Source organism: Gymnodraco acuticeps, unplaced genomic scaffold (assembly GCF_902827175.1).
Source record: "Gymnodraco acuticeps unplaced genomic scaffold, fGymAcu1.1, whole genome shotgun sequence".
Taxonomy (NCBI): domain Eukaryota; kingdom Metazoa; phylum Chordata; class Actinopteri; order Perciformes; family Bathydraconidae; genus Gymnodraco; species Gymnodraco acuticeps.
In genome coordinates, this window is record NW_022990526.1 from 742,748 (window position 1) to 755,520 (window position 12,773).

The 12,773-nt window shown below is 41.1% G+C and overlaps 1 protein-coding gene across 19 annotated transcripts in view; it reads right to left on the reverse strand.

Annotated features, from left to right (window-relative positions):
- fn1a (fibronectin 1a) overlaps nucleotides 1-633 on the reverse strand; it is a 55,856-nt gene extending 55,223 nt beyond the window's left edge. For 14 of the 19 annotated variants that reach the window (XR_004570138.1, XR_004570136.1, XR_004570135.1 and 11 more), the window contains exon 1: nucleotides 300-627. Coding sequence is in view for 2 of the 19 variants with exons in the window: in XM_034227234.1 (XP_034083125.1) it covers nucleotides 300-429 (130 nt within the window). In the remaining 17 variants the exon portion in view is untranslated. Of the gene's footprint in view, nucleotides 1-299 lie in introns of all 19 variants that reach the window. The other 5 variants (XR_004570139.1, XR_004570137.1, XR_004570140.1 and 2 more) reach the window with 4 other exon arrangements.
- Between the last annotated feature and the right edge of the window lie 12,140 nt (nucleotides 634-12,773).

Consider the following 12,773-nt stretch of genomic DNA (forward strand, 5'->3'; position numbering starts at 1 on the left):
TTTTATCAACACATTACACAAAGCATTACCTTATTTATAGGCTTCTCAAGTAGTTTTAATTGCCAACACGTTCAAACTGATTCACATCACCTACTAAGATTAAAGGGACAGTATGCATCCAGTTAGATATTACTGTTGCTTTCTGTCTCAACAACAAATGTCAGACACATGATCCAAATTAACTGTAATTTCATCATTTACTCTCTGAAGTCCCTCAAGTGACCTCTGATGGCTCCCAGTTAATTAACTTTTTCACAAATCCGTTGTTAAGTCATTATAACTCTGGGAAAAACACTTACCCTGAGAGGCTGAGGGGACCTGATGCTGCTGACCCTGTCGCCGACTCCTGTGAGCGGATTTGGGCATACAGTTCACCGCGCTCCCGATGCAGAGCGCAACCAGCACCCTGGCTATAGTGCTGCCGGACATTACTGTTAAATATGAGCCACTCGGCTTTTGCAGAATGAGGTTACAGGTGCTCCTTGTGCAAAGTTTATTTCACAACCAGAGGGAGATAAATTGGTTCCAGTGCAAATCTTGTTTTTTTCCCCTGCCGCCGCGCTCCAACCTCCCAGATCAGTCCGCTCCTCTGCAGTCTGCGGCCGCAGTGTGCAGGGTAGCCTGTGGGAGTGATTTATCTGGGCATGGCTTAGATTATTCAACCGGAGGAGGAGGGAGTTCAACGAAAGAGGCCGACTACCCACGCAGCAGCACGTAGAAAGAAAGTGTGAGGCAGACAAACTTTTCACGAAACAAACGGTGACAAATTCCATATCATAAACTCTTGCTCTTTCTAGCATGTGTTTGCACTGTGAGGTAAGATTATCTCCCCAAACGCCATGCAACACTGAGGTAAAAGTATATGATGTCGTGGTCAAAACTGCCAAAAAGAATTTCATCAATGTCAAAACTGAGGAAAACAAAAATAAACCCCGTGAACTTTGGAAATTACTCAATAACCAGCTTGGCTGCAGTAAAAAACTCAAAACGAGATGTTCTAACTTAAACATAAAGACAGATAACAGGCTCATCACAGACAAACTGGATGTGGCCAAGTACTTGAAACATTTTTTCACAAACATAGCCACAACTCTTGTAAATAAATTACCCTCCCACTCAGGGCTTTTTGGAGTAGATCACATCATGACCTACTACAAAAACCTAGGGGTACGCAAAGATGATTTCAGTCTAGCAAGGGTAACAACAGCAGAGGTACTCATTAAACTGAGCGCCCTCCAACCTAACAAGGCCACTGGCCACGACAATATCCCCTCCAAATTCCTCAGAGACACAGCAACCGCCATCTCACCAGTCATAGCTCACATAATTAACCTCTCCATAAAACAGGGAAAAGTACCCAAAGACTTCAAAATTGCAAGAGTAACCCCCCTGCACAAAAAGGGCAGCCAATTGGACCCAGGCAACTACCGCCCTGTTTCTATACTTACCTCCATCTCGAAAGTCATGGAAAAAATAGTATATGAACAGGTCGAAAAGTACCCCGCGGAAAAGAAACTAATCTATGAATTTCAATCTGGCTTTAGAACATCCCACTCCACTGACACATGCCTTCTTTATTTGAGCGACCACATCAAACAAGAGGTGGACGAGGGCAAGTACTGCGGCATGGTGATGCTGGACCTACAAAAGGCTTTCGACACTGTCAATCACCCCATTCTGATTGACAAGCTAAAAGCAATTGGTTTTGATAAACTATCGGTGAGCTGGATGCAATCCTACCTGGAGGGGAGAGAACAGATGGTGGAGGTAAACGGTACTCTGTCCCCCCCCCTCCCAGTGAGCTGTGGTGTTCCACAAGGAAGCATATTAGGTCCGTTACTGTTCCTAATTTATGTAAATGACATGTCATCAGCATGTGACTGCAACTTGTTCCTGTTCGCGGATGACTCAGCCCTGCTGGTCTCTGGCAGGAACAGGTTGCAGGTTGAAAAAACCCTCAGCTCCGAGCTCGGCAGAATCTGCACCTGGCTCGCCGATAATAAATTATCATTACACCTGGGTAAAACAGAGTCCATTCTCTTCGGTTCGAAACATAATCTCAGCAAATCCGACGACTTCTCAGTTGCAGTGGGTGACATTATTGTCACAAGTAAGAAGGAAATTACATACCTAGGATCTATTCTTGAGGCAAACCTCTCCTGTGACAAAATGGCATCCAATGTAATAAAAAAAGTCAATCAAAGAACTAGATTCCTATACCGGATCTCCTCTCTGGTAAACAAAAACACCCTGAAAACTCTGGCAGGAGCACTCATTCAAGGGTACTATGACTATGCTTGCACGTCATGGTACCATAGCACCTCCAAGGCGCTAAAAATAAAACTTCAAACATCGCAAAATAAACTGGTCAGACTACTGCTTGACCTTTCATCTAGAACCCACCTCACCTCTGCCCACTTTGACAACCTAGGATGGCTTAGAGTAGACGACAGAGTACAGCTACTTGCAATGGGCCTGGTCTACAAGATCCACTACACCTCTATGGTACCCATGTACATGTCAACATTCTTCCCAAAGGTCAAAGAATACCATGATCATAACACCAGAGGGAGCTCCACAAATCATGTGAAACCCAGATTTGGCACAAAAAAGGGGGAATACACGTTTCGCAATTATGCCACATCAAGGTGGAACGCTCTTCCCACAACTGTAAAGGAAAGTAAAACTATACTTACCTTCAAAACCTCTCTTAAAGAGCACCTTCGGGGGAGAGCATTGCAAAACTGGCCCCGGTAATGGTACAAATCTCAACCTGTCGTTCAATGGACAGCTTCCCCCCCCCCATCTATGTATATACTCTCATTTTAGACTCTGTTACTAACTGTATATCTGTAGACTTGGTATGTCTTAAATGTCCGGTTAGGATGTATTAGAACGAAATCTAAAATGAAAATTGTAAACAAGCAATCTGTATGTAAAAAACCACCTGTATGTAAATTGTAAATAAGCCATCTGTATGTCAAATATGTCTTATATGTCTTAAATGACATGATGAATTGGAAATGGAGGACCCTGATGTAAACAAGACGAAAGTCTTTCTCTGGTCTGCATCCCCGTAACAATTGTATGTTTTGAGCTGTACTGTACTGTACCCAATATACAAGCTGTTAATAAACTTTTCAATCAATCAATCAGGTATTGCCCCATATGAGGAGATTCTGATTACCCCATCCGGTTAAAAATGTAGGGTCCTTGCCCCATGACCATTATACTTTATATAACAAGTGTGGGGTTTAGGAGCTTTCTGATCACAGTGCTGTAGGCCTGCAACCACTCAATCCTCCTATAATTTAATTGTTTCACAACCATCTACCAAAATTGTGTCTAAGGAGTGTTTGACAGTTGAGTTAACCTCATTTTGTGATTGTTTTGTGTGAAACATGTATTTAGGCATGTAAACCGTGACAGGATTTTTTTCACGACACTGTATCTCAGGGCATCTTAATATTTAAGAACCTATTAATGTGTTATACCAGATTAACGGGAATAATCTCAGCTAACTGCCGATACAAACCATGTTTACCAAAACAAAACACAAGTCTCATAAGAAGTATCTAAATGACCCCTGAATGAAAAATGCTAACGCACTTTGGCACAGAACTCAAGATAAAGATACCCTTATTACTAATCGTAGCTGCACATACAAGTTATCCGATTAAAGCCGAGGTTCCACAGATTATATAGGTATCATCACTGAGCGAGCCAAACTCGCGACAGGGGAAGCAAACACAGACATCACAACACTATACCTTTATGGAGCTTTTGCGGGAGATCGTCTCACCGTAGCTGTCAATCTGATAAAAAGACGTGTTCAATGGCATTAAAACGAGAAAAAACGCGGCTGAATCGGTTAATCCATAGGTTGATAATGTTTCTGTCGATTTGAAAAAAATATTTATTATCCATGATTTAATTTGTCTGTAAAAATCGGAGAGTAAAAGTTAGCTGCTAATGGTAGCCACCAGAGTTATCGCAGCTTCCGGTTTTGGCTATGCGTCAGTCCCTCGATTCCATTGGCTCTGACGGTTAGAAAGAGATGTCAATCAGCAACATCGAGCAAGGGGGGCCAGAGATATGAAAAATCCACCCAAATGACCCCAGAAGTGGGGTTTTTTGCTAAATCTCTCTAAAAAGGTCAAATTTCACTTATTTTGCATAAATCTTGATACAGGGTACTTATTATATGTTGTAGTTTGGATTCCTAAAGCTTTTAGTCTACCATCCTATCATTCAAGGGTGGTTTTCACTATAAGTAATTTTTTATTTTTGGACGGACACAATAATTTACATTTTTTTTACTGTGTTCAATCTGAATTGATAATAAAAACATCTATATTGATTCTGACACTTCTACATCCAACTCACATATGTAACCTTGCTTTGAGAAAAAACATTATTAATTTAACCCTTTTAGAAGGGAAGATATGGTCATTTGTTCTGGGAATGTCATTTTCGAGCCTGAGACCTGTACAACAGGCTCGGGGCTTAACAGGTTTCAAGCTTTGAGAACACACTTCACCATCCCACCAAAGAACATACAATAAGTACAATAAATCATGAGGATGTACATTCAGAAGAGCACAAATATCGCTACTACATTAGCTTCAAATGAGCTAAACGCTTGTAAGTGCTACAAACATAAATGAGAATAGATTATATTTGCAAAGAAGCAATGGAAATGGGTTTTTTCAGTCTAAGACGAAAGTTGTGTGAAATTTCTGCTGTTATCAATGGAGAGCACGTTCCACCATTTTGAAACCAGGTAAAGCAACATTCGTTCTTCTTCTACTAAATGGGAAGCTTCTGCCGCTTCAATGTGCACAAACTCATACCTACCAACAACAATCTAAGGGCCCTTCTCTTGTTGCTATGTTATATTGTCATTGATTGTGGCCTTATTACTGGTTCTAGTTATTCAAGCAGCACAACCTTGCTACAGGACGTTGATGCGTTGAAGTGTTTATGCCTATAGGTTTTACAAAGTCCTGGTGATATGCAGGAATTAGGTCAATGACGTCAGTCTCTGGAAAGTCTCCACTAGCCTAAAGTTTCAATGTCTGGAAAGTGTTTATATGTCCAGAAGGTTTATTGAAATTATTTCTCTGCGGTGCGAGCCAACTACTGTAATGTGCAAGTCAAGAGATCAACTTTCCGTTTTACTCTTGCCCCATCTCCTCTCTCTGGCTGGCTCTCAGTCCTTTCTTATCAGTTGGAATCAATTAATTATGTTTCGCCTTTACGTGGTGTATTGTTGTTGGCTCACTTTTTGTCCAATTTAAGTCTTGAACTCCTTAAAAAGCAAGAGGAGAGCTCTTCATCGGATCTTGATGTTTCTTATTTGCGACTGCTTTGTTCAGAACTTTCTTAGTTGTAGTAGCATTGGGTACATCCAAGGCTTATACACTTTTAGAACAGCCCATTTGAAGTCAGTTAGGGCTTCATGTTTAATGTTGTTTGTTAGTTGGAATAGTAAGACTGAGGCTATAGTGTAGGTGAAATTGCCTAAATTACTCATTTGTTTTTTCCTCTCCATGCAGACGTCCTGCCATGTCACTTCTGGATAGCTTTAGGCGCTTTCATACCAAGTACTTTTCCCAGGAATAGTTCCCGGAACTTTTCCCCAGAACTTTTATTTCCCCGGTACTATCTAGTAGATCGCGTTCACACCGAATAAGTCCCTGAGGGAGGATTACGCAAATGAAGCCACTGACGTCACTGACGTCACTTCTTCTTCTTCTTCTGCTTTGGGTTTACTGGCAGTCCGCAAACAACTTCATGGAGTATACTGCCACCCGAAGTCCCGGAGCCCCCCGGAGTTCGGGACTTTGGGTGGCAGTAAATCGCCACCCGAAGCCCCGAGTAAATCACCAGAAGCGCCGACACCTCCTTATCACTCCACCGATCCCACGTTTTATTTTGTGTTGCCATAAGTTAGTCTCTCTCCGTTGGTGCGCTGGGCTAATCCTAATAATGCTAATGTGAGCAAATAAAATGACGGCTTCACAAAAGCCTTTCAGAGTTTTACGGGGCGTGGTTTGCAATCCGCCCAGCTAATCAGAAATTGTAAACATTTTCTCCCCAGGAAAGTCCCTGCTCTCTAGCAGGGACTAAAAAGGGGTGAAAAGGTTCCCGAAAAAAAAGATATGTTGTGTGAACGCAACATCCCAGGAACTATCGGAACTATTTCTGGGGAAAGTATGGGAAAAGTACTCCGTTGTGAAAGCGCCTTTTGTGGTTTAAAACAGTCATGCATGGTTATTCCCTGGATTCTCTGGGGATAACGGATGCATCCGCCATGCATCAGTTTTTTTTAAAATAAATGTCTCTGATGATGAAGACTCTTCCATAAAGTCAAAACAAAACAGAAACACTTTTCTAGCAACCTTTTTATCATCAACACTAGATGTGAGGTTCACATTCTAGAGGTCTTTGCTTTGAGAGCAGTCTATTTATTACAAAAAAATTACAGCACAAACTTACTTCCTCTGCCATGTCATGAGTTCAACTGTTACAGCAGTAAAACAGATTAATAGTTATTCAGCTGGCAAATCAAGCCTATCAAGCGGTGTTGAAAAGGGGAGTGTGGGCTCTCCAACTGAGACCATGTGTATTATCTTATGTGTGTCAGGAAATCTACTGGGTTTAGACACATTTCCAAGGTGTTATAGCAATTTCATGTTGGCATCATTTGGCTCTACTGTGACATCTGCGTTGTTAACATCTTCTTTTATTGAGCATTTGCTACACACAAGGATCGGTCATGATTGCTATATACTGTAGGACTCATCTGTTGCATTTTGTCCCATGCATGGGAAATCGGTTGGCTGGCATGCCATGTAGACATACTGTAACATAGACTGTCTGGGTGTTTCTTTTTTTTTAAACAAGATGATTGATAAGTGAAAGACTCAACAACTGTATTCCTATTGAATTAAGCTCTGAGTCATTTTATATAGAAGAATGTTCATCCAGGTCACTCTGACTGGAGCACTGTGTTCACATTTCATGAGGGTATATGTTTTACAATGTGATCCGCTCCAAAAGTGAGGAAAAAACACATCTGTTTTCAGTTATAGACAAACAGAGTAAATACTATCTGTTTGTCTATCACGGCTCCATTTACAAGGAATCATCCTTTGATAGTAAACTTCACTTTGAGGTATTTCTTACCATCCATCTCCCCTTAAAGAACACAGTCATCTATATATAGACATATTTGTTGGATGGGGATGTCACTTCAAGGTGAAGGGGTGAAAAGGTCAGCTGATATAATGCTAACCCCAATTTTACACTTTGGGGGCCTTTCTCATTATCTGTGGAGACATTGACAATGTTTTGTTTCTGCTGTGAACTGAAACTGAGTACCTGAAAATGGCTAAATTTGCCCCACCGAGGGGCCATCAGTTTCGGGCCTCAGAGCAGAGGAGAGGCAAACAATAGCATTACATCATGCTGTAATAATACTGTAATCCTAGTTATATTAATATTATGAAATGAGATAATTATGTTACATTAAAATGCGCCGAAACCAACTAACCACTAGATGTAATACTTCACTGGGTGGTGGCTACTTTTAGGTCTTTGTGGATTCTTGCAACTATGAGAATTTCATACTTTAACATTGTAAGTTTGCCCATGAAAATGGTTGAGTACCTTTAAACCCTAATTGAAACCATTTCCCTGTGGTTACTAAAGCTAAACCACTTCTGCTACTGCTCTACCGAATGAATGTTGATGAAGCCGGAAATCCCAGTTTACAGCCATTTTCTGGTTATTATTGTGCAAGCTAACCACACGCTGTGGTTTCACATATACATATTCAAACATTCTTATGGTTAAAGAGAGCGGTTTCAAGTGGTAATGTGCTGTTAAAAGTGAATCACACAGGATGGTCACAATGAAAACTGTGACAATCATTTCCAGTATGCAACTTATTGGTTCCATTGTTGACAGGGACTAAACTAAATTATACTTGATACTTCACCGAGCTGATCTTCATTGAAACTTACACTGCGAAAAGTTTCATGTAGATGTTGTAAATGCGATTGGCTGGGCGAATTGCAAACCACGCCCCGTAAAACTCTGAAAAGTTTTTGTGAAGCCGCCATTTTATTTGCTCGCATTAGCATTATTAGCATTAACATTAGCCCAGCGCAACAACGGAGAGAGACTAACTTATGGCAACACAAAAGAAAACATGGGAGCGGTGGAGTGACTCCGGGGACTTCCGGCCGGGGACTTCGGGTGGCAGTATACGCCGTGAAGTTGTTTGCGGCCTGCCAGTAAACCCAAAGCAGAAGAAGAAGTGACGTCAGTGGCTCCCTCAGGGACTTATTCCGTTGTGAACGCGATTTACTAGATCATTTCAGGAAATAAAAGTTCAGAGAAAAAGTTCCGGGAACTATTCCTGGGAAAAGTAATTGGTGTGAAAGCGCCTAATGGTGCTCTAGGAGGAGATTCAGGTGAGAATTTGACGGGTATTACCTTGGTTGGTTATTGGCTAATGTCCAGGCAGTGGCTCAGTCAGTAGGGGCTTGGACTGTGAGCCGTAGGGTTGCCGGTTCAAGTCCCCGACCAGACCTAAAATATGGAGTGTGGACTGCTACTTGGAGAGGTCCCAGTTCACCTGCTGCCCTGCCATGGTGCCCTTGGCAAGGCACCGGACACCCCCCTTCCCCCCTCACTCCCACTGCTCCCCGGGCGCTGTACAATAGCTGCCCACTGCTCCTAGTACTAGACTCCTGGTACTAGGATGGTTTAAATGCAGAGGCAACATTTCACTGTGTGTGCTATGTGCTCTGAATGTGTGACCATTTAAGAGGGTTTCATCCCTCCCAATTCTAATGGTTACATAACCCAAAAAAACATTATGACATCACAAAGTCAGCTCATTTTCAGACAGCTTTTTATATATATGGATCAGGACAAAAAGAGAGCGAATCTTTTTTCCTGAAACTTTCACAATCTCTTTACACAGAGGGGACACATGTTTATGTATAAAAGACATGAAAAAGTGGATTTTGCATAAAAGGTGACCTTTAAAGTAAATCAGGAAAAGAAAGACATTTTGTTGTCAAGCTGAAAGTCAAAGTTGAAAGTAAAATAAGTGAACTGTGGACATTTTGAAGTGTCAGTCTGAGTTCAAGTGTACTTGACATATGAATAATAAGTAATGCATGAACAAGAGAAGACATGATGCGAGTGAATTGAGAAATTTGGGCAGAGCAAGTGAAGTTTTATGCTGATGTGTGGAAATGCAACTGTAACTTTGTGATTGCATTACACAACCCACACAGAATGATCGTCCTGAGAAACAGGACATGGATGAGGAAAGAGGTCACAGCTGCAAAGTCCCCATACATCTGCTGCACATGTCTCCAACTTTTACTTTCTAAGCACTTCTCTTCTCCAAATCTTCTCAAAATGTTACTCTTTAGGAGCAGTCTGGTCATTCCCTTCATTTGTTCCCCCTCTCCTGGGTCTCACTGGGGTTTATCAACATGAAGTGTCCTTGTATTGAATAATTGGTCATTCCTCACATATTATTGCAACATCCCAGAGCAATCTCCCCTTGCTCGCTCTTCTCGTTTTACACTATTCTTTTTCAGCCTTCCTTTCATACATTGTTCCACTTATTTTAATATCTTGCATTCCTCCATCCAACCCCCTATCTGTGTAATTGTTGTTCTGATGTTTCTCCATGTTTAATTAACTCTGTGCCTTACCCTTTGTTTGTGTCCATTCCTCTAGCCTTCATTTATCTTCAACTTTATGTTCCAGATGATGTTGACTTGATTTAGTCTCATGAAATATATATTCTTAGTGTCAATACTATACATTTGACCAAAGAAGAATCCTTAAATCGATTAAAAAAAATGCTAATGCTACATTCAACTCAATATGCTCTATTTTTAGATTAACAAAAGTTTTCAAAAATATCTGGGGCCTTTTTTTATGGTACAGTTCAAAGGCAACTTCTTCCTGGCAGTCAAAATATCAGTCTTTATGAGTTGATGAGAAAAACTTTGAGTGCAAAATCATTTTTGTTTCTGTAGGGAAAGGGTTGGGAACCCACAATGATGCTATGTTAATCCTCTGTGGATCATTTGGAGGGAGAAAAGGGGAGAGAGAAGGCACGGATCCTGAAGCATTTGTAAAAAGGGGCTGGCTAACATGAGTTATCCATATAACTAATGTGTATGTTTAGTCATGCATTCATGTTTATCCTTGCACAATAGTTGTGCATCTGGGTTTGCTCGTGCTGGAGTTAAATCTGTATATATTGCACACTGATTTCTTACTTTATTTATTGTCTTATTAAAACTTTTCTCATTCAAAAGGAACCAAATAATCTTGGCCAACATCTCTTCTGTTTCCCTCCCCCCTGATATCCTCTCGTTCTCCGGCCTCCCTCCTACTCCTCCAGGGAGATGAGGTCACAGTCTGATGAAAGATGGAGTGATTAGGAGTTCAGACTCCACACTTAGATTAGTTCTGGATATCTTCAGAAACTTCTCAGTATTTAGAACTGGTATGACCTGGTTTGAAATGTGGCATACATCCTCGTAGACTTACTTATCGTCCTGTTATCCTCCATCCATTCAGTAGCAGCTACTGCCAACATCTGTCCCTCAGTATCACAGATGTTACATTAGCAGAGTCTTTAAACATTTAAAAATGTAATTGCTCAGTAGTGGCTAGTTGTCCTGAATGAAAACACATTACTACAATATACTAAGAGACAATGCACGTGTGGATTTCTGCCTTTAAATATGCATATTATACTGAAGTTCATAGTGTGTAGAATTTGTTAGCGGCATTTATGATGCAATGTATTCATATTTGATACTTTTAACTGTCATAAAGAGTTTTTGATACCTCCCGTTTGACCTTACTCATAGCCATTTTCTTGGGAGACTGCCTACCCCCACAGGGAGGAAAATCACAACAGAGCCCAGGGAGCGTGAGAGCATCATGGCCCCTAACCACCTCCACAACCATTAGCCATAGTACACCACAAACATGAGTGATTCAGATCGCTAGCCATTGAATTATTACGGAAAACTTCCAAGTGTGTCATGTAAAACTCATGGACCATTTCCTCTGTTATTTTCATGGGAATTGGGATTGTGTTTGTTTGTTTTTCAACCCTGTGAAAAGTGTGACGCTAAGGATTTTGTTATCCGCCAATGTATCATTGGAGCTCTCCAAGTCTCCAAGGATTAATATCTGTATCTCTGGTTCACAGTAGCAGATACTATATTTATCATATTATCATTAAGCTACAATCTTTCTGAATTCAAGATAACACATACTGTATGTTGTTGTTCGTGTTGTCGCTAATGTATTTTGAAAACTGTGGGTCTTCCTAAAGGCTTATTTATATGTCAGTTTACCTTAGTACTGAAATATAATGCTCATGTTGACCTCAAATTAATTTGACGTGCCTTTGTTTTTCTCAATAACATTTCTTAACTGTTTGTCAAAACCCCTGTTTAATGGAATATATGCATCTACGATTGCATCAGAAGCCTGCCATGTTCATGTTGAAGATTAGTAGTATTCTTAAACGTAAATCGATATTTGGTACATTTCTTGTTTTGCTTGCATACATCTATATCTTTATCAGCATTTCTGCAAATTAAATGATAAATAGGTCTGTACTCAACAAAAATATAAAGTGTCCTTCACTATTTGATTGTGTGAAGGAAGGGGTGTTTTATATTACTGTACCTGTGCAATGTAGTTACTTGTAATATAGATTCTAAGCAAATTACATAACTCTGAAACATGACCTGATCCTGAAACATTCTGGTGGTACTTTCCTGGGGAGGAAAAGGTTCTAATTTCTGATTGGCTGGGCAAATTGCAAACCACGCCCTGTAAAACTCTGCAAAGTTTTGTGAAGCCGCCATTTTATTTGCTCGCATTAGCATTATTAGCATTAGCCCAACGCGCCAACGGAGAGAGTCTAACTTATGGCAACACAAAAAAACATGGGAGTGGTGGAGTGATGAGGAGGTGTCGGCGCTTCTGCCGATTTACTCGGAAGACACTAACAAGCAGCTTCTACTGAAGTCAGTCCCCAACTCCGGGGGACTCCGGGACTTCGGGTGGCAGTATACGCCGTGAAGTTGTTTGCGGCCTGCCAGTAAACCCAAAGCAGAAGAAGAAGTCAGCGGCTTCATTTGCGTAATCCTCCCTCAGGGCCTTATTCCGGTGTGAACGCAATTTACTTTGACAGTTCCGGGACTAAAGAGTTCGGCGAGACTAAGTAGGCTACTGGGAACTAAGTACGGCAAAGTATTTGGTGGGAAAGCGGCTATTGATGGTTAAAAGCCCAAGTCGGAATGAGACCTTAAAACAGAAGAGAATACATCAGTAGATCCCGAATGAATGTGTTTTTTCTGAGAATTACGAAACAAACTAACTCTCAGATGTCTGTTAACTTTAAAGAATAATACACAGATGGAAGCTGCTCTTAATTGAAAGCTCTTCCATAGACTAAGCAGCCGTGTTCTGAAAGCAAACAGCCAATCAGAGCCAACTGCAAGTGTTTGATTATTCAGGAAACATACTGCGGGCTAAACAAACTAAAGTGGGTTGCATTTGCTTATTCAGGGTTTATGAATGCATCCGGTTGCATTCAGCTTCAGACTGGATCCCTCCTTCTCCGTCTTTCTCAACACCCCACTTTCCTCAAATGTCCCCGATCCCTCCCTCTTCCTCCTTGTCCGATATCTCCGTCTCCC